Genomic DNA, 19,689 nt, shown 5'->3' with positions numbered 1-19,689 from the left:
CAATGGAAAAAATATTATCTGGTAAGGATTAAAAAAATAAAAAGCTTTATATAAGGAAAAGGATAAAACTTGTGGAATGTTCAGAACATCAATTCTTTAAATTTCTGATACTTCATTTTGCAAAGGTTTGCTTAACCAAATCTTTTACTCCCTAAAGCTTTAGTATAGTAATTACTTTTGGCCTAATATCCTCTCCCTTGACATTGTTGTGTTTTAGGGGAAAGAGCACTGCAAGCCAGGAAACTAAGAATCTAGACCTGGCTCTCCTGTTAACTAATTAAGTGCTTGTTGGCAAGCCATGTAATTTTCCAGGCATCTCTTTTCTTATCTATAAATGAGTTGCTCTGGATTAGATGAAACCTAAGAGTTCTCACAGCTCTAAAATTGCAGCATTGCCGGGCTGGTGTAGCTAAGTGGTTGAGCAATGACCTATGAATCAGGAGATCAGGGATTGATTCCCCAGTAGGGGGAGTACAGGAGGTATCCAATCAATGATTCTCTCTCATCAGTGATGTTTCTATCTCTCCCTCTTCCTTCCTCTCTGAAATAAATTTTTTAAAAAATCTTATCTAATAATAGAGTAACATGTAAATTACCATCACTCCGTTACGCCCACGATTGGGCGGCGGGAGGCTGGGGGGCGGGACTCGGGGTGGCCTATCCGGCCATTGAGAAGCACGGATCCGCTGCCACTGAGGGGGGCTACCCTGCTGTTGAGAGGCGCAGGGGGCGGGACTCCTGCCCCCTGTGCCTCTCAACGGCCAGATCCGCGGCCGCTGAGGGGGCCTGCCGTGGACACCCAGCTGCGCCTCTCAACGGCAGGGTAGCCAGGTGTCCGCGGCAGCCCCCCTCAGCGGCCGTTGAGAGGCGCAGGGGGTGGGACTCCCGCCCCCTGCGCCTCTCAACAGCAGGGTAGCCCCCCTCAGCGGCCGCAGACCATCAAAAGTGGGGGAGCTTGGTGCCTGTCTGCTCCGGCACCAGTGGACAGGCACCCAGCTCCACCGCGAAAAGCGAAAGTGTGTAGGGGACCCTACACGTGCATGATTCAGTCATGCACTGGGCCTCTAGTAAATAAATAAAATTGCAGCGTTGTATGTCCTGTCTTACGTTTAACCTTAGGTAGTTCTCGGCAGAACTACAGAGAAAGTAGTGATAATTAAGAAAAGCTAATAGATTATTTCTTTAAAATTTTTTAATGTTTTTATTGATTTTAGAGAGAGAGGGAGAGAAACATCCATTGATGCATCAACATTGATCAGCTGCCTTGTGCACACCCCCTGCTGGGGATTGAGCCCGCAACCCTGGGCATGTGCCCTGACTGGGAATCAAACTGGGGACCTCATGGTGCATAGGAAGATGTTCTACCACTGAATCACACTGACCAGGCTTTTTTTTTTTTAATTAAAAAAATTTTAATTGATTTTAGAGCCCAGCCAGCGAAGCTCAGTGGTTGAGCATCAACCTATGACCCAGGAGGTCATGGTTCCATTCCCGGTCAGGGCACATGCCCGGGTTGCAGGCTTGATCCCCAGTAGGAGGACTGCAGAAGGCAGCTAATCAATGATTCTCTCTCATCATTGATGTTTCTATCTCTCTCTCCCTCCATCTCTGAAATCAATAAAATATTTTAAATTGATTTTAGAGAGGGAGGGAGGGGGAGGAAGAGAGAGAGACATTGATGTGAAAGAGATACATCTATTGGTTGCCTCCTGTACACACCCTGATCGAACCCAGTCCTTCCAGAGCACAGAATGACGCTCCACACTGGCCAGGGTGAGAAAATAGATTATTTTAAAGTCAATGAATAATAGTGTTTTAGGCTAATAACATAGGTCTGAATTTTATATTTTAATGGAAACTATCTTATATCTTAAAATTTAAAAAGAGAGAACCTGTTAATAGTTTCATTACTGTCGATTGGAACATCTAAAATGTTTGCTATTGTCATATCTGTGTGTGTATAACTCAAAAAATTAAAATCCTTAAATGATTCTGAAAGTTTACCAAGCTACCTTTCATCAGGTAAAAAGACTGTAGGATTGTGAAGAATTTCATTAAGTCAGCCAAGACCTGGTCTTGTGTTAAATCACCGTAACTTTGGCAAAGTCATGGAGTCATAGTTCAAAAAGTGGACTTTTTTTTTTTTTACTGATTTCTTTGTTTAGCCTTATCTTTCATAGTGATAGAGACAGTTGAAGTTATATAGGGATAACTTTGGTTAAAAGAAAAGTGAAGGCTGCTTTTTAATTTTTTTCTTTTGTGATTTCAGTGCCTTTAGAAAACTAAAGCATGGTTATTTTCATGTTTAAATATTAATGATGGCTATTATTTATACTTATATATTGCAGCAATTGTGGTGAATACAAGATTAGCCCAACATTTTAATTTTTGAGATGTGACAAGTATAAATGAGTCCTGGAATTGGAGTCAGAAAAGTTGGGCTTGAGTCACAATGTTCATTAGTAGGTACTTTATATTTCAGTAGCAATAACGGTAGCACTAGTCATGTAAACTAAATGTCTATAAAATTATCGTTTTAGATCTCCTTTTCAGGATAGATGACCATGAAGAATTTTGTGCTTAAAATACTGTTCTCTGCTAATTCTATGACAATCATATATGCATAACTCTCTGGCAAAGCTTAACTTCCGCTGTTAGGATATTTTAATTTTGCCAATTTACCTTAACCATTTTTCTCCCCTAGAATAACAACAATCTTGAAGCCTGTTGCCGAGCCCTTTCTCAGGAGAGTAGCAAATACTTATATATGGAATACCATAGTCCAGATGACAACAGAATGAATAGAAATCGCCTTTTGCATATTAACCTGGGTATCCATTCTCCTAGTAGCTACCACCCAGGAGATGGAGCACAACTTAATGGTGGTCGAACACTGGTACATAGTTCAAGTGATGGACATATTGATCCACAGCATGCAGCAGGTAAACAATTGATATGTTTAGTTCCGGAACCACACTCGGCCCCAGCTGTTGTGGCTGCTACTCCAAACTATAATCCATTTTTTATGAATGAACAGAACAGAAGTGCAGCTACTCCTCCTTCACAGCCACCTCAACAGCCATCTTCGATGCAAACAGGAATGAATCCATCTGCTATGCAAGGGCCTTCACCTCCTTCATACATGCACATACCTCGGTATAGTACAAATCCAATTACTGTTACAGTATCCCAAAACCTCCCTTCTGGACAGACTGTTCCAAGAGCTTTACAAATTCTTCCACAAATTCCAAGCAATCTCTATGGGTCTCCTGGTTCTATTTATATTAGACAGACATCTCAGAGTCCATCAGGAAGACGAACTCCTCAGAGTACCCCATGGCAGTCTTCACCACAGGGCCCAGTGTCTCATTATAGCCAACGTCCTCTACCTATTTATCCACATCAACAGAACTATCAACCTTCTCAGTATTCTCCCAAACAACAACAGATCCCTCAGCCTGCTTACCATTCGCCACCTCCTTCGCAGTGTCCTTCACCCTTCAGCTCTCCACAACATCAAGTGCAACCTTCACCATTGGGCCACCCAAGTTCCCACGTCTTTATGCCCCCTAGTCCTTCAACTACTCCACCTCATCCATATCAACAAGGACCTTCTAGCTATCACAAACAGGGAAACCATTCAGTAGCTTATCTCCCATATACAACATCTAGCTTACCCAAAGGATCCATGAAGAAGATAGAAATTACAGTTGAACCCTCTCAAAGGAGTCCTTCACCTATCAGTAATCAGCCGTCTCCACGGAATCAGCACTCGCTGTACACAGCCACCACTCCACCCTCAAGTTCTCCTTCAAGAGGGATGTCCAGTCAACCAAAACCTCCATTTAGTGTTAATCCTGTGTATATTACATATACACAGCCAACTGGACCTTCATGTGCTCCATCACCATCTCCTCGGGTAATACCAAACCCAACTACAGTTTTTAAAATTACCGTAGGCCGAGCAACGACTGAAAATCTTTTAAATTTAGTGGACCAAGAAGAACCTTCTGCAGCCCCAGAACCTATTCAGCCTATTTCAATGATACCAGGCTCTGGGGGAGAAAAGGGAAGCCATAAATACCACAGGAGTTCTAGTTCTGGATCAGATGACTATGCCTATACACAAGGTACTTTTATCCCTTTTATGAAATTTAATCTTTATGGTTGGGGTGGGAAATCCTATTGTAAATGAAGGAATAAATATTAGCTATTTAGTTTTAATTAAATGTTTAGTAGTACTATTTATTAAATAGCGGGCAGTAGCATTGCTATTAAGAATAAAGTTAGTGCTTGAGAGCCATCTATAGACTAAATTTTAAAATATGAAAATGTAGAGTAGTGACCTAATAAGGTTTTTAGGAAGAACAGTCATTGTGAGAAAAATATAGCATTTTTAAGTGAAATTGATGCTGTTAAAAATACAAACTACAGAGTGGGGGGAAAAGATTTATAGAGGCTAAAGTTTATCAAGGTGAAAGAATTTGAATCTTTTCTAAAAGGATGGCTTGAAGGATGCAATGATATTTATAAGAAGTTGGATTAATAATGAAGAACATTGTTAGATTACACTTAGACCTTAGTATATATGCATGGCCCTTCAACACAGACAATGGGGAAGTGAGGTCCTGGGGCAGGGGGCAGGGGCGGTCTGGAGGGGGGCAGTGGGGGGAAAAAAGGAGACATATGTAATACCTTCAACAATAAAGATTTATTAAAAATGGACCTAAGTACTAGTAAATAGAACAGAGTTTTTAAAAAGCCTATTCAGATTGTTTTAAGACATCTGAGAATTTAATGAAAAGAACATCAGTATGCCTGGTATTTAAAATGAGAAGAATTTTAGGGAAACTGGATAACAGAACAAGAGGGACATATAGATAATGTCATTTTGGCAGCAGTTACAAGCTAAATTAAAGCAGATATGAACGTAGGCTAGCATTAGAAAGACATGAAAATTAACGCCAACTGAAGTTGGATGACAGGGTTCCTTACAGGTATTCTGTACATTAGCTATGTATATAGAAATTTCCTGCTCACTTGTTCAATGTTATTCTCTGCAATTACTTTATCTGTAATGCTATAGCCTTGCTGTTGCATCAGCGAGCAAGGATGGAGAGGTTAGCAAAGCAATTGAAACTTGAGAAAGAGGAGTTAGAACGATTGAAGGCTGAAGTTAACGGTATGGAGCATGACCTAATGCAGAGACGGCTCAGAAGGGTCAGCTGCACCACTCCGAGTCCAACGGTAAGTTGGGATGTGTTGGATAGGAAGGTGGGGGTGTTCTATATCTGACAGAGTTTTTTGTTTTTACACAGTGGATGAAGAACTTTCGCTTTCAATAATTCTCATTAAAATAATTTGATGCTTTATTTTTTCATATGTATGAATTCCATAGGCTCATTAGTATTTTCAAATACTGATGATTATAATCAAGCTATAGATCTCGTTTACAAAAATTGCATTGTGTCAAAATAGAAATGAAGAGTGCACCCTGAGCAAATATTTTATAAATTGTTCTCATGTATTCTTCTAAGCATATATATTTTTCCAAGCATTAAAAAATTATTTTTCTAAGTATGTTAATTCATATGAGCTACAGTGAGATCAATATGAATTTTGGGAGTGTTGACTATAGACTTTATTAAGGCAGAGCAATTTTGTTACATATAAATAATTGTAGAAACTAAAATAACCGTATTGACAACAGTCCTAACAGGAACTACTCTAATGAAAAGATTTGGATAATATATTTTTAACATGTTGGTTAATATATAATAATAAAAGTGTAATATGCTAATTAGACTGGACAGCCGAACGACCTTGCGGACAACCTTCTAGACGAAGCCGGGGCTGCGAGGGCCGAGGCAAGCTGCCGCGGCTGGGAGGGCCAAGCCCCTTGCACGAGTTTTGTACATTGGGCCTCTAGTATTTAATAAAGATCTTAAACAGTTCTGATAATTATGAAACAAGTCTCTAAAATCTTGGGACATCACAGATTTTCTCTAATCCAACCACCTATAATTTTACCTTTTAACGTTCAGTCAACTACCATATTTCATAGTTTGTGATTATGGTCCAATGTTAGGTGCTTAGTTCATACCTGCTAGTGGGAAGAATAGATCCATCAACCTATAAGAGAACTCATATATTAACTAGTTTCTGTTTATACTCAGTGTACTTCTCTGCTCTATCACATTCCTCCTGCTAGAATGCCATTCTAAAGTTCTGCATGTATAAATCCTGTCTGTTTTTCAATCTCTACTTTTTTCACAGAGCCATTCCTCATTTTCTTACCCTCTCTAAACTAAGGGTAATCTCTCTCTCAAAGTTTGTAAGTTTAGTGAAGTGGGCACATATGTCAGGCCTCTTACAAACAGATTGAAGGAAAAAAGGGTAAAGAACCACTGCCCTAAACAGTATAATATTGCTGTGTAAGCAGAGAGTAAAGGGGAAGCCATTTTAGAAAGGAACATGAAGCAGTGGAGATTTGAAGTCAAGACAGAGACTTTTAGGAGGCAGCAATTACAGTTCTTTCTCTCACGTAAGCTGAGATTTCTGATGTCTTAACAGTTTCATGTTCATAGGTGGAATGGGGCTTAGATATTGAACACTAGGTTGAAGTGTTTAAACATTATTCTGCTGGTCATGTGGAACCAGTGGATGTTTTTGAGAAGCAGGCATATTTTTTGTTTGTTTTTATTTCCTCACCCAAGGACATGCTTAGGAGACAGGAAAAGGAAGAGAGAGATAAACATCTATTGGCTGTCTTCCATACATGCCCTACCCAGGGATCGAACCCATAACCCAGGTATGTCCTGACCCATCGAACTGGCAAACTTTCAGTGCACAGGATGATGCTCAACCAACTGAACCACACCGGCCAGGGCTGAGAAACAGGCATCTATATATATAAAAGCCTAAGGGACTGTCCAACCATCCAACCGGTAGCTATGACGCACAATGACCACCAGGGGGCAGATGCTCCAACCAGTAGCTATGACGCACAATGACCACAATGAACGCAGGAGCTGCAGTGACTTGGCACCTGCAGTTCTTGGGTGACACACCTGGAACCAGAGAGGAGGGAGCCCAATTCTGGGGTGTGTCACCCAAGAAACATCCTCTCGCAATCTGGGACCCCTCGAGGGATGTCAGAGAGCTGGTTTCAGCCTGATACCCACAGGCCAGGCCGAGGGACCCCACTGGTGCACGAATCAGTGCACCGGGCCTCTAGTATTTTAATAATTTAGTGAAATTTTTTTCTAATATTAAAAACTCCTAGAAAATTACAAAACTATCTTTAACTGAAAGGTGATATTTCTGCCTCATTTTTTCTCACTTGAAATCTTAATTGAGTCCTTTGATGGGGGGAGATACTGAAGAATGTAATTCATACGAGAAACCACCTGTGATTGTTGGGCACTTGGGAGTCCTTTAGGTACTTGTAGGGCGTAAGCAAACTTTCTTAGCAAAGAAGTTTTTTTCTCTAACAAAACCATATAAGCTTTGATTGTCAACCACTTGCTGTGTGATAACCCCTACTAAATAAAGCCCTATTGGTTTTTTTGTTGTTGGAAGTAGAGAACTGTCTAATGTAGCATAGGTTAGTTAGTGTTTCAAAAAAAACCCAGGTTTTAGGTGAGAGCTTTTATTGATGACACTTCTTTAGAAAAAAGAGGAAGTTGGTAAAACTGCTGTCCTGGTCTGTAATTTATTTTAAACTTTTTATTATAGAGAATTTCAAAGATAATAAAACAGTGAACTCCCATGTAGCCACCATGTAGCCATCACCAAACTTCAGAAATTGATAGCTCATGTGGGTGATAATATTTGAGAAGTGAAATTTGAGTGTGTGATTCCCCTGTGTTTCTGCTCCCAGTCTCTACAGTAAAATGGAAGACTATTAGGAGTGCATGGCTGAGGGACAATTATGGCTAAGACAGTGAGCTCTCAATTCAGGCGTGAACTTGAATCCTACTTCTGCTGCTCTCATGTCACTCATATATCCTTGGATATGTAACCTTCTCTATGCTTGTTATCTTTTTTCAAAATATATTTTGATTGATTTCAGAGGGGAAAGGAGAGGGAGAGAGAGATAGAAACATCAATGATGAGAATCATTGATCGGTTGCCTCCTGCACACCCCCTATTGGGGATTAAGCCTGTAACCCGGGCATGTGCCCTTGACTGGAATCGAACCTGGGACCCTTCAGTCCACAGGCTGATGCTCTAGCCACTGAGCCAAACCAGCTAGGGAAATGCTTGTTTTCTTATTATAATGTTAGAGGCCCAGTGCACGAAATTCGTGCATGGGGAGGGGTTCCCTTTAGCCCAGCCTGCACCCTCTCCAATCCAGGACCCCTCGGGGGATGTCTGACTGCCCTCTCACAATCTGGGACCACTGGCTCCTAACTTCTCACCTGCCTGCCTGCCAGCCTGGTCACCCCTCACTGCCATCCTCTGCCAGCCTGGTCGCCCCTCACTGCCCCCCCTCCCAGCCTGGTCACCCTCAACTGCCCGCCCTACAGGCCTGGTTGCCCCACACAGCCTGTTCGGTCATCCATTCTTTTGCGATGGTCGCTTAGGCTTTTATATATATAGATATGTCAGTACCCATCTGATGGGATTTTTTTTATTCTTATGATTTATTTATTGTACTATTTTTATTTTTTTCATTTTTTTATTGCCTAAAGTTTTACATATGTCTTCTTTTAACCCAATTGATCCCCCCCCAGCCATTCCCACCCCAGACAAGTCCCCACTGCCCCAGTGTCTGTGTCCATTGGTTATGCTGATGGGATTTTTGTTAGGATTAAATAACACATTAAACAATTTATATAATGTTTAACAAATCGTATAAAATAAATGTTGGTTGCAAGATACTGGAAAATATGCTTGAGCTACACAAATCTGAAGCGTTTTGTAAAAATAATTTCCTTTTAACTTCAGGAACATGTATAACACAAGGCATATTGTATGTAGGAAATCTGAAAACAAAGGATTTTGTCAGAATCTCCTTTTCCTTCATACAGGCTCATTTGAGGCACATGACAGTTGAAAGAGTGTGCCCGCATAGGCTCTGGAGCCAAAACAGCTCTGGCACTCACAGGTTATATCTAATTTCTCTGCAGTTGATTTTCCATAACTAGAAAAAGGAATTATAACAAGTACACTTTAATAAAAAGACAAATGTATGTAAAATGGCTGGCATGTTGTAGGTGCTCAGTAAATGGCTATCCTTACTTATCATTGTCCCACTCACATAGGATTATGTAATAGAGAATTGACTTTTTTGCTATGGAGCATGTATTGCTACCTTCATGTTTTCAAACAAATTTATTTTTTTTATCAAGCATTATATAAAATATTTGTTAAAAGTGTGACAAATGAGACTGGAATGCACATTCCTGACCAACTCTCTGTACAGTTGCAGAAACTTAGAGGAGCTGAGGAGGAGGGCAAAAGTACAAGATGCATGCCCACCATAATTTTTCTCAATCTACTATTTGCAAAGCATTGTATTAAATGCTGTGAGAGATGCCATCTCTTAAAGAGATCTGTATGTAAAAAAATATACATATATCTGTCTGTGAATCTCTCTGTGTGTGTGTGTGTGTGTGTGTGTGTGTGTGTGTGTGTGTGTGTGTGTGTGTGTATAAGAGAAAAGATAGGCAGTAAATCAGAAGTGCTTGCCAACTGAATAATAATATTAAGTGCTCCCGAGCTCAGAGATAGAAATGTTAGTTTTTTGCTGGTAATGTTCAAAGATGAGACAATTTAATGGAGAAAGGGAAAATCTAAGTTATACCTTGAAGGATAAGTAAGATTTTAATAGGCAGAGAGCTGTTAATTACCCACTCCCCCAAGTTTTTCTCCCATTCATCTTGTTCTGACTAATTGGGTTTTTGGACTAACCCACAGCTTTGAGTCTCAGATGCATAATTGGGGCCAAGCCACCAAAGACCATCAGTGGTCTTCAACATTGGTCTCTGTGAGACAGCTTCCTAAAGTGCTGAAACAGTAGGCTCAAGGTATTTCTGTCACCTTTTGAAAAAAAGTATAGCTATAAATATCCTGGTAGTTTACAAACAACTGTAAATTATGCACAGCCAATCTCAAAACCCCTTCTCCATGAAAAACTTTACTTTTTGACAAATGTAGTGACGTTCAAAAATGGCTTTTCCCCCTCAATCAGAAGCTTCGGAAAAGGACATAGGAATCTTACAGTTAAACAGTTAGTTTAGTGAGTTCCAGTGGTTCTGTTGTCTTTGGAAATGAGCCTGTTGATAAGAACTTTTGTTGTTGTTGTTATAAGCAGATGTGCAGTAGTCTCTTGATATAAAGTGTATTATAATATTTGCATACTTAGTTACAGAGCTTGACTATTCAGGGACACCTTGGCTAAAACATTCCCTCCCACCCCAATATATAGGTAAGATCAGCTCCTTCAGGTACTTGACTTTGCTGATATGATTCTACAAAGAAAATAGGTTCTTTCACATATTCCTAGGAAGACAGCATCACTCTTTGAAATCCTTGAACAAGTGTTTTATCTTTAATACAAATGCTGAGGTATGTTTTAAACTCTTAATATTGCCTGGTTGATAGACAAGTTATAAACACTTTACATGTTAATGTCACATGATTTACCCGTAGGAATGAGAAAAGAAAAGCAATCCCTAATAAATGTTTCTAAATGACTTTTATGTTCCCCTGGCATTCTAAGGGATTGTAGCTCTTATTATTTTAAACTTTTGATACCTGCTAATTTAGAGAGCATTCCCACTTATTCTAGTATTACCTCCTAAGTATAAGATCTTGCATTATTGTGAATGAAAATAACCCTTTTTGCTCATTTTTCTTCACTCTTACAATGTCTTTAGTTTTTAGCAAAATATGAATTTTCAAGAGTGAGATTTTTGTCTTCCTATCATAGCAGATTTTTATCTTTTACTTTACAGAATCACCTTAGAAACTGAGTTAATATCTAGGCTGTGCTGAAAGCTTCAGTACCCATGCCTCTGGAGTCTAAACCCTAACTTTTTTAATGTACATATATGTAAAATAGTAAAAGAATTCAGAATGTCAGAGGAAATAAAGGCTTCCAAAAACCTATAACTGAAGAATAGGGCTCTCTTCACATTTCAGTGTCTCGTGTATGTCCTGAAAGGCCTAAGGAGTAGGTTGAGCTGGAAAGGTCGAAGCAGAAGGAAACAAAGTTGGAGGAAGAATGGAATCCATTTGTTCCTGAAAGTTTCAAATGCTAGATTAATTGCTTCTATATAAGTTTATATAGAAGACTTTATATAAATGCTATCTCTTTTATAACCTTGGGAAAATTATATAACCTCTGTGCCTCCGCTATCCTCGTGTATAAATTGGGGGTGATATTAGTACTTACTTTGAAAGATTGTTTTGAGGAAAAATGAGAGAATTCTGGTGAACACAGTACCTGGCACTCAGTATTAATTAAAATTAGTACTGTTGTAATGTGTGTTTTTAATATGTTTTTCTTGATTTCAGAGAGAGTAAGGGAGAGGGAGAGATAGAAACATCAATGATGAGAGAGAATCATTGATTGGCTGCCTCCTGTATGCCCCCTACTGGGATTGAGCCTGCAACCCGGGCATGTGCCCTGACTGGGAATCGAACCCTGACCTCCTGATCCATGGGTCGACAAACCACCAAGCCATATTGGCTGAGCAATACCGTTGTAATTTTAACTATCCCTGGACAAAATTAAAATCATGGATGTGGCTTGTTTAAAAGGTTCCTACTTACCACAGTTTCCCTTACTATGAAAACATAGAAATAAAATATTCTCAGTGCTCTCTGATTAAAATGGTAGTATTTTGTATGATAGAACAGTCTAGTATTGTAGCCTGCCACGTTATATGCAGATTTTTTATATGTGGCCATACTGATGTCCCCATTTTACCTGACTATTCCTTGAAAACTATAAGACTTCTTAATCATGCCCTCTTATCGATTAAGGCCATCTTCTTGGTAATAACCAATCAGAACAATTAAAATGAATAGCAGTTCTTAAATGTTGGGCTTGATAATGACTTTCCCACAATTGCTATTTTGGGTCCTTTCTTACTAGCCTGAGGAAATGACAAGATTGAGAAGCATGAACAGACAACTCCAGATAAATGTTGACTGTACACTGAAAGAAGTTGACCTCCTTCAATCTAGAGGTATAGACTTGATTATTTGGTAAACCATAAGTAATAGTGTGGTGTTTTAAGCTGCTTAAATAGCAATCATTTTGGTTTTATAGATTTAAGAAATAGTTTTTGTCCATTATAAGATTACAGTCCTGGTAAAGAGATCACTCCAGCCATGGTCATAGATCGGATTGGGGGATCAAAAAATAGTTTTACTTTGGTAATTTCATCATTAAGACTGTTCTGTTTTAACTCTGTATTTATCTTCTTTTAGTCATTTACTGTAAATATTTTATAAGTTGATTTTATAAGTTTTAATTCTAAAACTTAGTAGGTTCATACTATGTGAATCATCTAAATATTTGTAAAAATAGGGACCCCAAATCAGAATATCGATTTCTCAGTTTTAAAGTAATTTCCAGTTGCCATTTTTAATGTTACCTGTTAAATTAAAATATCCAGCTATATCTTAAGAGTTTGGGGGTCTTTGTTTGTTGTGGTGGGGTTTTTTTGGGGGGGGTTGCTTTCTTATAGAAGTGTACTACAGTAGAAGCTCTCTTAACTGACTTTTGTTTACCCAGCTCACCAGGGACGAGATGTTCTTACTATTGCTCCCATCAGTGCAATTGTCTGCTTACCAGGAGTCACTTGTGCCAGTTCCTAAACCTGTTTATGCCAGTTACTCAACTGACATGAAGGCAGGAGAAGCTGCTCTTCCTATAAAAATTAAAGGCAAATACCTTTTTTGTTGTTGTTGTTAATGCTCACCCGAGGATATTTTTTCCATTAATTATTTTTAGAGAGAGAATAGAAGGGAGGGGGAGAGACAGAGAGAAACGTCAATGTGAGAGAGACACATCAACTGGTTGCCTCCCACACATGCTACCCAGGGCCGGAATCAAAACCGCAACCCTTCAGTCTGCAGGCCAACACTCTGAATGCAACCACTGAATGCAAAACCAGCTAGGGTGATAAAGAAACAAAAACAAGAAATTATAGATCAGGGTTCAGCAAATTGGCCTGCTGCCTATCTTTTTATTTATTTACTAGTGGCCTGGTGCATGAAATTCGTGCACGGGGCGGGGGGGTGTCCCTCAGCCCGGCCTGCACCCTCTCCATTCTGGGACCCCTCAGGGGATGTCCAACTGCCAGTTTAGGCCTGATCCCTCTCACAATCCAGGACTGCTGGCTCCTAACCCCTCACCTGCCTGCCTGCCTGATCACCCCTAACACTCTGCCTGCTGGCCTGATAGCCCCCAACTGCCCCCCCTGCCGCCCTGCTCGCCCCCAACTCCCCCACCACTGGCCTGCTTGCCCCCAACTGCCCCCCCTGCTGGTCTGATCACCCCCAACTGCCCCCCTGCCAGCCTGATTGCCCCCAACTGCCCCCCACTATCAGCCTGCTTGCCCCTGCCGCCCCTGCCGGTCTGCTCACCCCCAAAAGCCCTCCCCTCCTGGCCTGATCGCCCCTAACTGCCTCTACCTCAGCCCCGCCACCATGGCTTTGTCCGGAAGGTCTCCCGGAAGGTCTCCTGGTATAATTAGCATATTACCCTTTTATTGGTATAGATTTTTATTATTATTATTTTTTAATCCTCACCCGAGGGTATTTTTTCCATTGATTTTAAGAGTGGAAGAGAAAGGGAAAGACAGAAATATTGATGTGAGAGAAACCGGCCAGGACCTGCTTTCTGTCTTTTTAAATAAAGTTTTAAATGGAATATAGCCATGCCCATTTATATATTGCCTTGGATTGCTTCTGTGTGTTTTTTAGTTGATTTCAGAGAGGAAGAGAGAGGGAAAGAGATAGAAACATCAATTATGAGAGAAAATCATTGATTGGCTGCCTCCTGCCCGCCCCACACTGAGGATCAAGCCAGGAATCCGGGCATGTGCCCTGACCAGGAATCAAACCGTCACCTCACGGTCGATGCTCAACCCCTGAGCCACGCCAGGCTGCTTTTGTGCTTTAATAGCACAATTGAGGGCTTGCAACAGAGACCTGTATTACAGGTCCACAATATCTAAAGTGTTTATCATCTCCCTTTAAATAAAAAGTTTGCCCACCATACTTTAGCTCATCACAGGTGTAGTTTATATAGGAAAGACAATATAGAACCTCCAGTCAACAGACAAGTAAAGAAAAGATCTTGGCCTATCATTAAAATGTTGCCATGTTTATATGTTTTGTTACATTAAAGTTGATGTGTAATTTTTCTTAACAATTCGTGTTTTAATCAGCCCCCTTACTGTTCTTAATTATGGCAGCTAAGAGAGCTTCTACTGTATTTTAAGAGATATACATAAAGTACCACATTGCCATTTTTAGACAAGCCTAAGCAGTAGAAGCAGGGGAACCTAAAAAGATATGGAACTTATCTGAATAGAAGTAAATTTGAATATGAAAGTTGAACAATTTACTTAGGTGGCCTTAAAGTTATTTTCAGAAACATAGTTACTCTACAGCCTACTAGCTTTCAGCAATGAAAATATTACTATGCATAATGTGGGGGCTATACAAACTATTGCTACTATATTAGAAGACAACATTGAATTTTTTTTTTTTTTTTGCTTGTGTGTTCCTTGAAGCAAAACAAATACTTAAACATTTGGTTAGGATATTTATAGTAAGCCTAATGGGATCTAGAAATTAGAACATCAGCTATAATGTAAGTAATTGAAGAAATACATATGCAGCATCTTAAAGCATAAAAAGATCCAATTAACATATCAAAATAGCATTGTGGCTTTCATGAGCCGTCATAGGAATTCTTTTCAGAAAATATCTTAAAATAGCATAGCCAAATGGATAAAAGCATTTGTAATAGGACCTGCAAGGGAAACCACTATTAAGATTTTATAAGTGAAGAACTGTGTTTTGGTCTTCATTGAGCAACAAAGAGCTCTTTTTGGTGCTTAAGCATTTCTAAATCTCTATTCTATGCTCTGGAAACATTTTATATGAATTTCTTTTATATTAATTTCTAATCTAAACTTTATAAAATATATTTTTTCTGTAAAAATATATTTTTATTGATTTCAGAGAGGAAGGGAGAGATAGAAACATCAATGATGAGAGAGAATCATCAATCATCGGCTGCCTCCTGCATGCCCCACATGGAATCAAGCCCACAACCAGGGCATGTGCCTGACCGGGAATCGGATGACCTTCTTCTGGTTCATAGGTCCAAGTTCAACCACTGAGCCAAGCCGGCCAGGCTACTGCCCTATTTTTGAGGTCACTTATCCTTTCTTCTACCTTCATCTAGTTTATGTTGAACATTGTAAATATATATATATAAAATGTATAATTTCAGAGAGGAAGGGAGAGATAGAAATGTCAATGAAGAGTCATTGATCGGCTGCCTCCTGCACACCTCCTACTGGGGATCGAACCCACAACCCGGGCATGTGTTTTGACCGGGAATAAAACTGTGACCTCATGGTTCATAGGTAGATACTCAACCACTGAGCCATGCTGGCTGGGTTCTAATCTAAATTTTTAAATGAGAGAAGGAATCTAGACATTTGGGGGAATATTTAGATTAGATGTAAATCAGTACATGGTTGTTTTAAAATTGACTTTTAGATGGATAGAAACATCAATATGAAAGAGAAAATATCAGTGTGAAAGAGAAACATCAATTGGCTGCCTCCTACACACCCCCTACCAGGGATGGGGGATTGAGCCAAGCCCACAACCCAGGCATGTACCCTGACCCGGAATTGAACCAGCAACCCTTCAGTGGACGGGATAATGCTCAACCAACTGAGTCACACTGGCCAGGGCAGTGCATGATTTGATGAAAAACAGCTTTATTGTTGGTTTTGGTGAGGAAAACCATTTGAACTTTATCGGTGCCATATAGGATCCTCTGGAAATAAGCATGTGTACAGTTGTAAAGCTTAATTGGAATTGTGCAGAATAAGCAGATTGCAGTGATAGGTTCACAGAATTGAAGGTAGGACCAAAAGCCGGCCCTGGATCAAAACTGACCTTGGAGGAGTCCTGGCAGGAGATGGGGCTGAAATAGACACTAGATCAAGGAATAAATGAACATTTTAAGAGAGATGAAAATTTTGTGGCAAGACAAAATTCTTAGGGATTGTTCTATTATTCTGAAATTGGCAAATCTGTAGGTGACAAGATTCTCCTTTTTTTTTTTTTTTTGAAGATAGGAATCCATGAGCTGCTGATCACATAAAACTTGAAAAATCTTTGTAAATTTATATATTTGGGTTCTTTGACAGTTGTATAATAGATAAAATTTTAAGGTAAATTATGAAAGATATGGTGAGCTTTCGCTATTTAAATCTTTTCTTATGGTTTGTTCATTAAAATCAAAACAAACAGAAAGATAAAACAGTTCAGCCAGCCTTTCATTTCTCTCCTTCATTTACCTTCCTAAATGCGCCACATGCTTAACACTGCCTAAAAAGACTAGCTTTACAGTTAGAAAAATATTCCTTTAGGTGAACACTGTAGATAGACACTGGTATGCCAGTTTGCTTGGGTCTCAGAATGATAAAACAATTTCAGTGGAAAGAGAGTAGGGTAATGTGAGTTTTGAAACTCTGGAGAACAATTTCCTTTCTTACATGTTTTATTTTCCTTAACAAAAAGTTCAAATAATAGGAGAAAGAACTCTGAATACCTGGTGATTTTATTTTTTTATAGGAAACTTTGATCCAAAAGCCATGAATAATTTTTATGACAACATAGAACCTGGCCCAGTGGTACCACCCAAGCCATCTAAAAAAGGTGAGTAGGGAAATGTCAAAAACATCATATAAATAAATATGAAAATTTTTTGGGAGTTCACATTTATAGCTGAAGAAATTTCCACTAGAGATACTCATTAATTTGTTCAGCAAAAAAACCCATATTGATGTTACTATGGCAATAGTAAAATGTCCCCAAAGTTTAAAATTAACTCCTGGAATTACTGTCAAAAGTAATTAAATGGAATATATATAATTTGCTTTTTAAAATTGAAACTGTATTGTATAGTTAAAATTTACTGTAAAAACCATAATCCTAAAAAATAATTCTTTCAAAATAATGAGAATTTTAAAGGTCTTGTGTTAGAATGGAAAGTTTGATGCAGTTGATCTAAGGTTATTTCACAGGGGAGCATAACAGTTAGATCCTACATAAATCCCAGATTTAGAGAAATCACTTTTGAATAATTGTTCAGTCATTCCCATATAATATCAAAGGTATCACATCTCTTATTTTTGTGTACCAAATGTTTAATTGACATTCCCCCTCAACGCTCCCCCCCCCCCCATCAGCCTGGTGGCCCCCAACGCATCCCCCAATCCCCCGGCCGGCCTGGTTGCCCCCAACTGCCTCCCTGCCGGCCAAATTCAAAATGGATATGAATTAAATTTAAATGTCATTAAATTTAAACCCTTTCTGCCCCATTCTTATTAATAACCCATGTTATTTTATAAATATAATTCTTAAGACTGAGATAAAGTATGCATTTCAGAGTGTAATCCTTAAGGCTTTAGGCAACTTAAAAAGATTGATCATGAAGACAAATATATGTAATAGTGGTGAATGTCTTACTTAAAAAAATACCTAAGAGTATAGTATTTTTAAATATCATCAGAATTATTATTAATCAGGGAATGTATAAATTCTTATCTAAATAATTTTACCTGAGCTAAATTACTTAAATTTTGGTTAAACAACTTTCTATGTGTTTTAAGTATTTCATTTATAGATTGCAACACAGTATCTGTTGTTCTTTTTATTGTTTAATACTGCCATGGCTGTTTCATCTCCTCTGCATTTAAATTTCTAAAAATGGCACAAAGAAGAATCTTAGTGGATGACTGCCCAGTACCAGATTTGGCACTATGGCAACATTATATACATCTTCAAATTGAAAGTCACTGGGTTATATATTGTTGATCATTTTAACCATCTATACTAATAATAGAGAAATATGCAAATTGTCCAGGACATCATCACAGTAACAGTGATGACCGAACAGCAGGCTGCATGGGGCGACAAGGCCAGCAGGGGAGTTAGTGAGGGACGAGCAAACGACTGAACAGCAGGCTGTGTGGGGAGACCAGGCTGACCGGGGTTAGTGAGGGACAAGCAAATGACTGAATAGCAGGCTGCGTGGGGCAACCAGGCCAGCAGGGGGGGTTAGTGAGGGATGACCAAACGACCGAAGAGCAGGCTGCGTGGGATGACCAGGCTGGCAGGGGGGGCAGTTGGGGGCGACCAGGCCGGCCAGGGGGGGCCATTGGGGGTGACCAGGCCAGCAGGCGGGGGCAGTTGGAGGCAACCAGGCCAGCAGGGGGGGCAGTTGGGGGCGACCAGGACAGCAGAGGGGGGCAGTTGGGGGCAACCAGGCAGGCAGGCAGGTGAGCAGTTAGGAGCCAGCGGTCCCGGATTGTGAGAGGGATGTCCCGGATTGGAGAGGGTGCAGGCTGGGCTGAGGGAACCCACCCCCTCCTGTGCACAAATTTCATGCACCCAGCCTGTAGTTTGGATTAATGAGTCTTTAAACTTGAGTTTGTGCTGATGTCTACAAAGAAAGCATTAGTTAATGGTAATACAACAGATAAACTTTAATTGATTCAAGGGCTGTCATGGAGGAATCCCTTATTTAAGGGAGTACATTAAAAAGTTGTTACCTGGGCCCTGGCTGTTGTGGCTCAGTTAGTTGGGCATTGTCCTGTGTACCAAAAGGTTGCTGGTTCAGCCCAGGCGGTGTTGCTCAGTGGTTGAGTGTCAATCTATGAACCAGGAGGTCACAGTTCAATTCCCAGTCAAGGTGCATGCCCGGGTTGGAGGCTTGATCCCCAGTGTGGGGTGTGCAGGAGGCAGCCGATCAATGATTCTCTCTCATCATTGATGTTTCTATATTTCTCTCTGTCTCCCTTCCTCTCTGAAATCAATAAAAATACATATTTTTTAAAAGATTGCTGATTCAGTTCCTGGTCCGGACACATGCCCAGGTTGTGGGATTTGATCCCTGGTAGGGGATGTACAGGAGGTAATCAATCAACTCTTACATAGATGTTTCCCTCTCTCCCTCTCCCTTCCTCTCTCAAAAAATAAAAATAAAAAAACTTTTTAAAAAAGTTATTACCTGGCAACAGAGGACCAAATTGGTAAGAAATGGTGGACAATATGTCAACCTTGAGCCACCTCATTAGCATAAACTCTCAGGTATGGTCTGAAGGTCCCACCATAAAAAGCAAAGACACTTCTATCACTTGGGAAACTTCAAGATTTTAGAGGTTATCTCCCAGGAGCTGGGGATAAAGCTAGACTTCTCTTTGGGCAAGGTCAAATTCTTTACTACACAACACTTAAAGCAGTGCTTAGAAGGACATTTATAGCTTTAAATGCTAGTATAAGACAAGAAGATCTAAAATCAGTGACCTAATATTCCACCTTAAAAGTAGAAGGAAAAATAAGAATAGTCAATGAGATAGGAAACAGATAACAAAGTCAAAACTTTGATCTCTCAAAGATAAAAATCAA

At 39.8% G+C, this 19,689-nt stretch overlaps 1 protein-coding gene across 5 annotated transcripts in view; it reads left to right on the top strand.

The window, feature by feature from the left end:
- TAB3 (TGF-beta activated kinase 1 (MAP3K7) binding protein 3) overlaps positions 1 to 19,689 on the top strand; it is a 70,776-nt gene that overhangs the window by 36,853 nt on the left and 14,234 nt on the right. For all 5 annotated transcript variants that reach the window (XM_079765096.1, XM_079765097.1, XM_079765098.1 and 2 more), the window contains 4 exons: positions 2,705 to 4,130; positions 5,087 to 5,247; positions 12,110 to 12,203; positions 16,852 to 16,935. In XM_079765096.1, the coding sequence (XP_079621222.1) occupies positions 2,705 to 4,130; positions 5,087 to 5,247; positions 12,110 to 12,203; positions 16,852 to 16,935 (1,765 nt within the window). The remainder of the gene's footprint in view (positions 1 to 2,704; positions 4,131 to 5,086; positions 5,248 to 12,109; positions 12,204 to 16,851; positions 16,936 to 19,689) is intronic.

The sequence above is a fragment of the Cnephaeus nilssonii genome (genome assembly GCF_951640355.1).
Source record: "Cnephaeus nilssonii genome assembly, chromosome: X".
Taxonomy (NCBI): Eukaryota; Metazoa; Chordata; class Mammalia; order Chiroptera; family Vespertilionidae; genus Cnephaeus; species Cnephaeus nilssonii.
The sequence above is the reverse complement of the archived record's forward strand: the minus strand, read 5'-3'. Positions and strand labels throughout refer to the sequence as shown.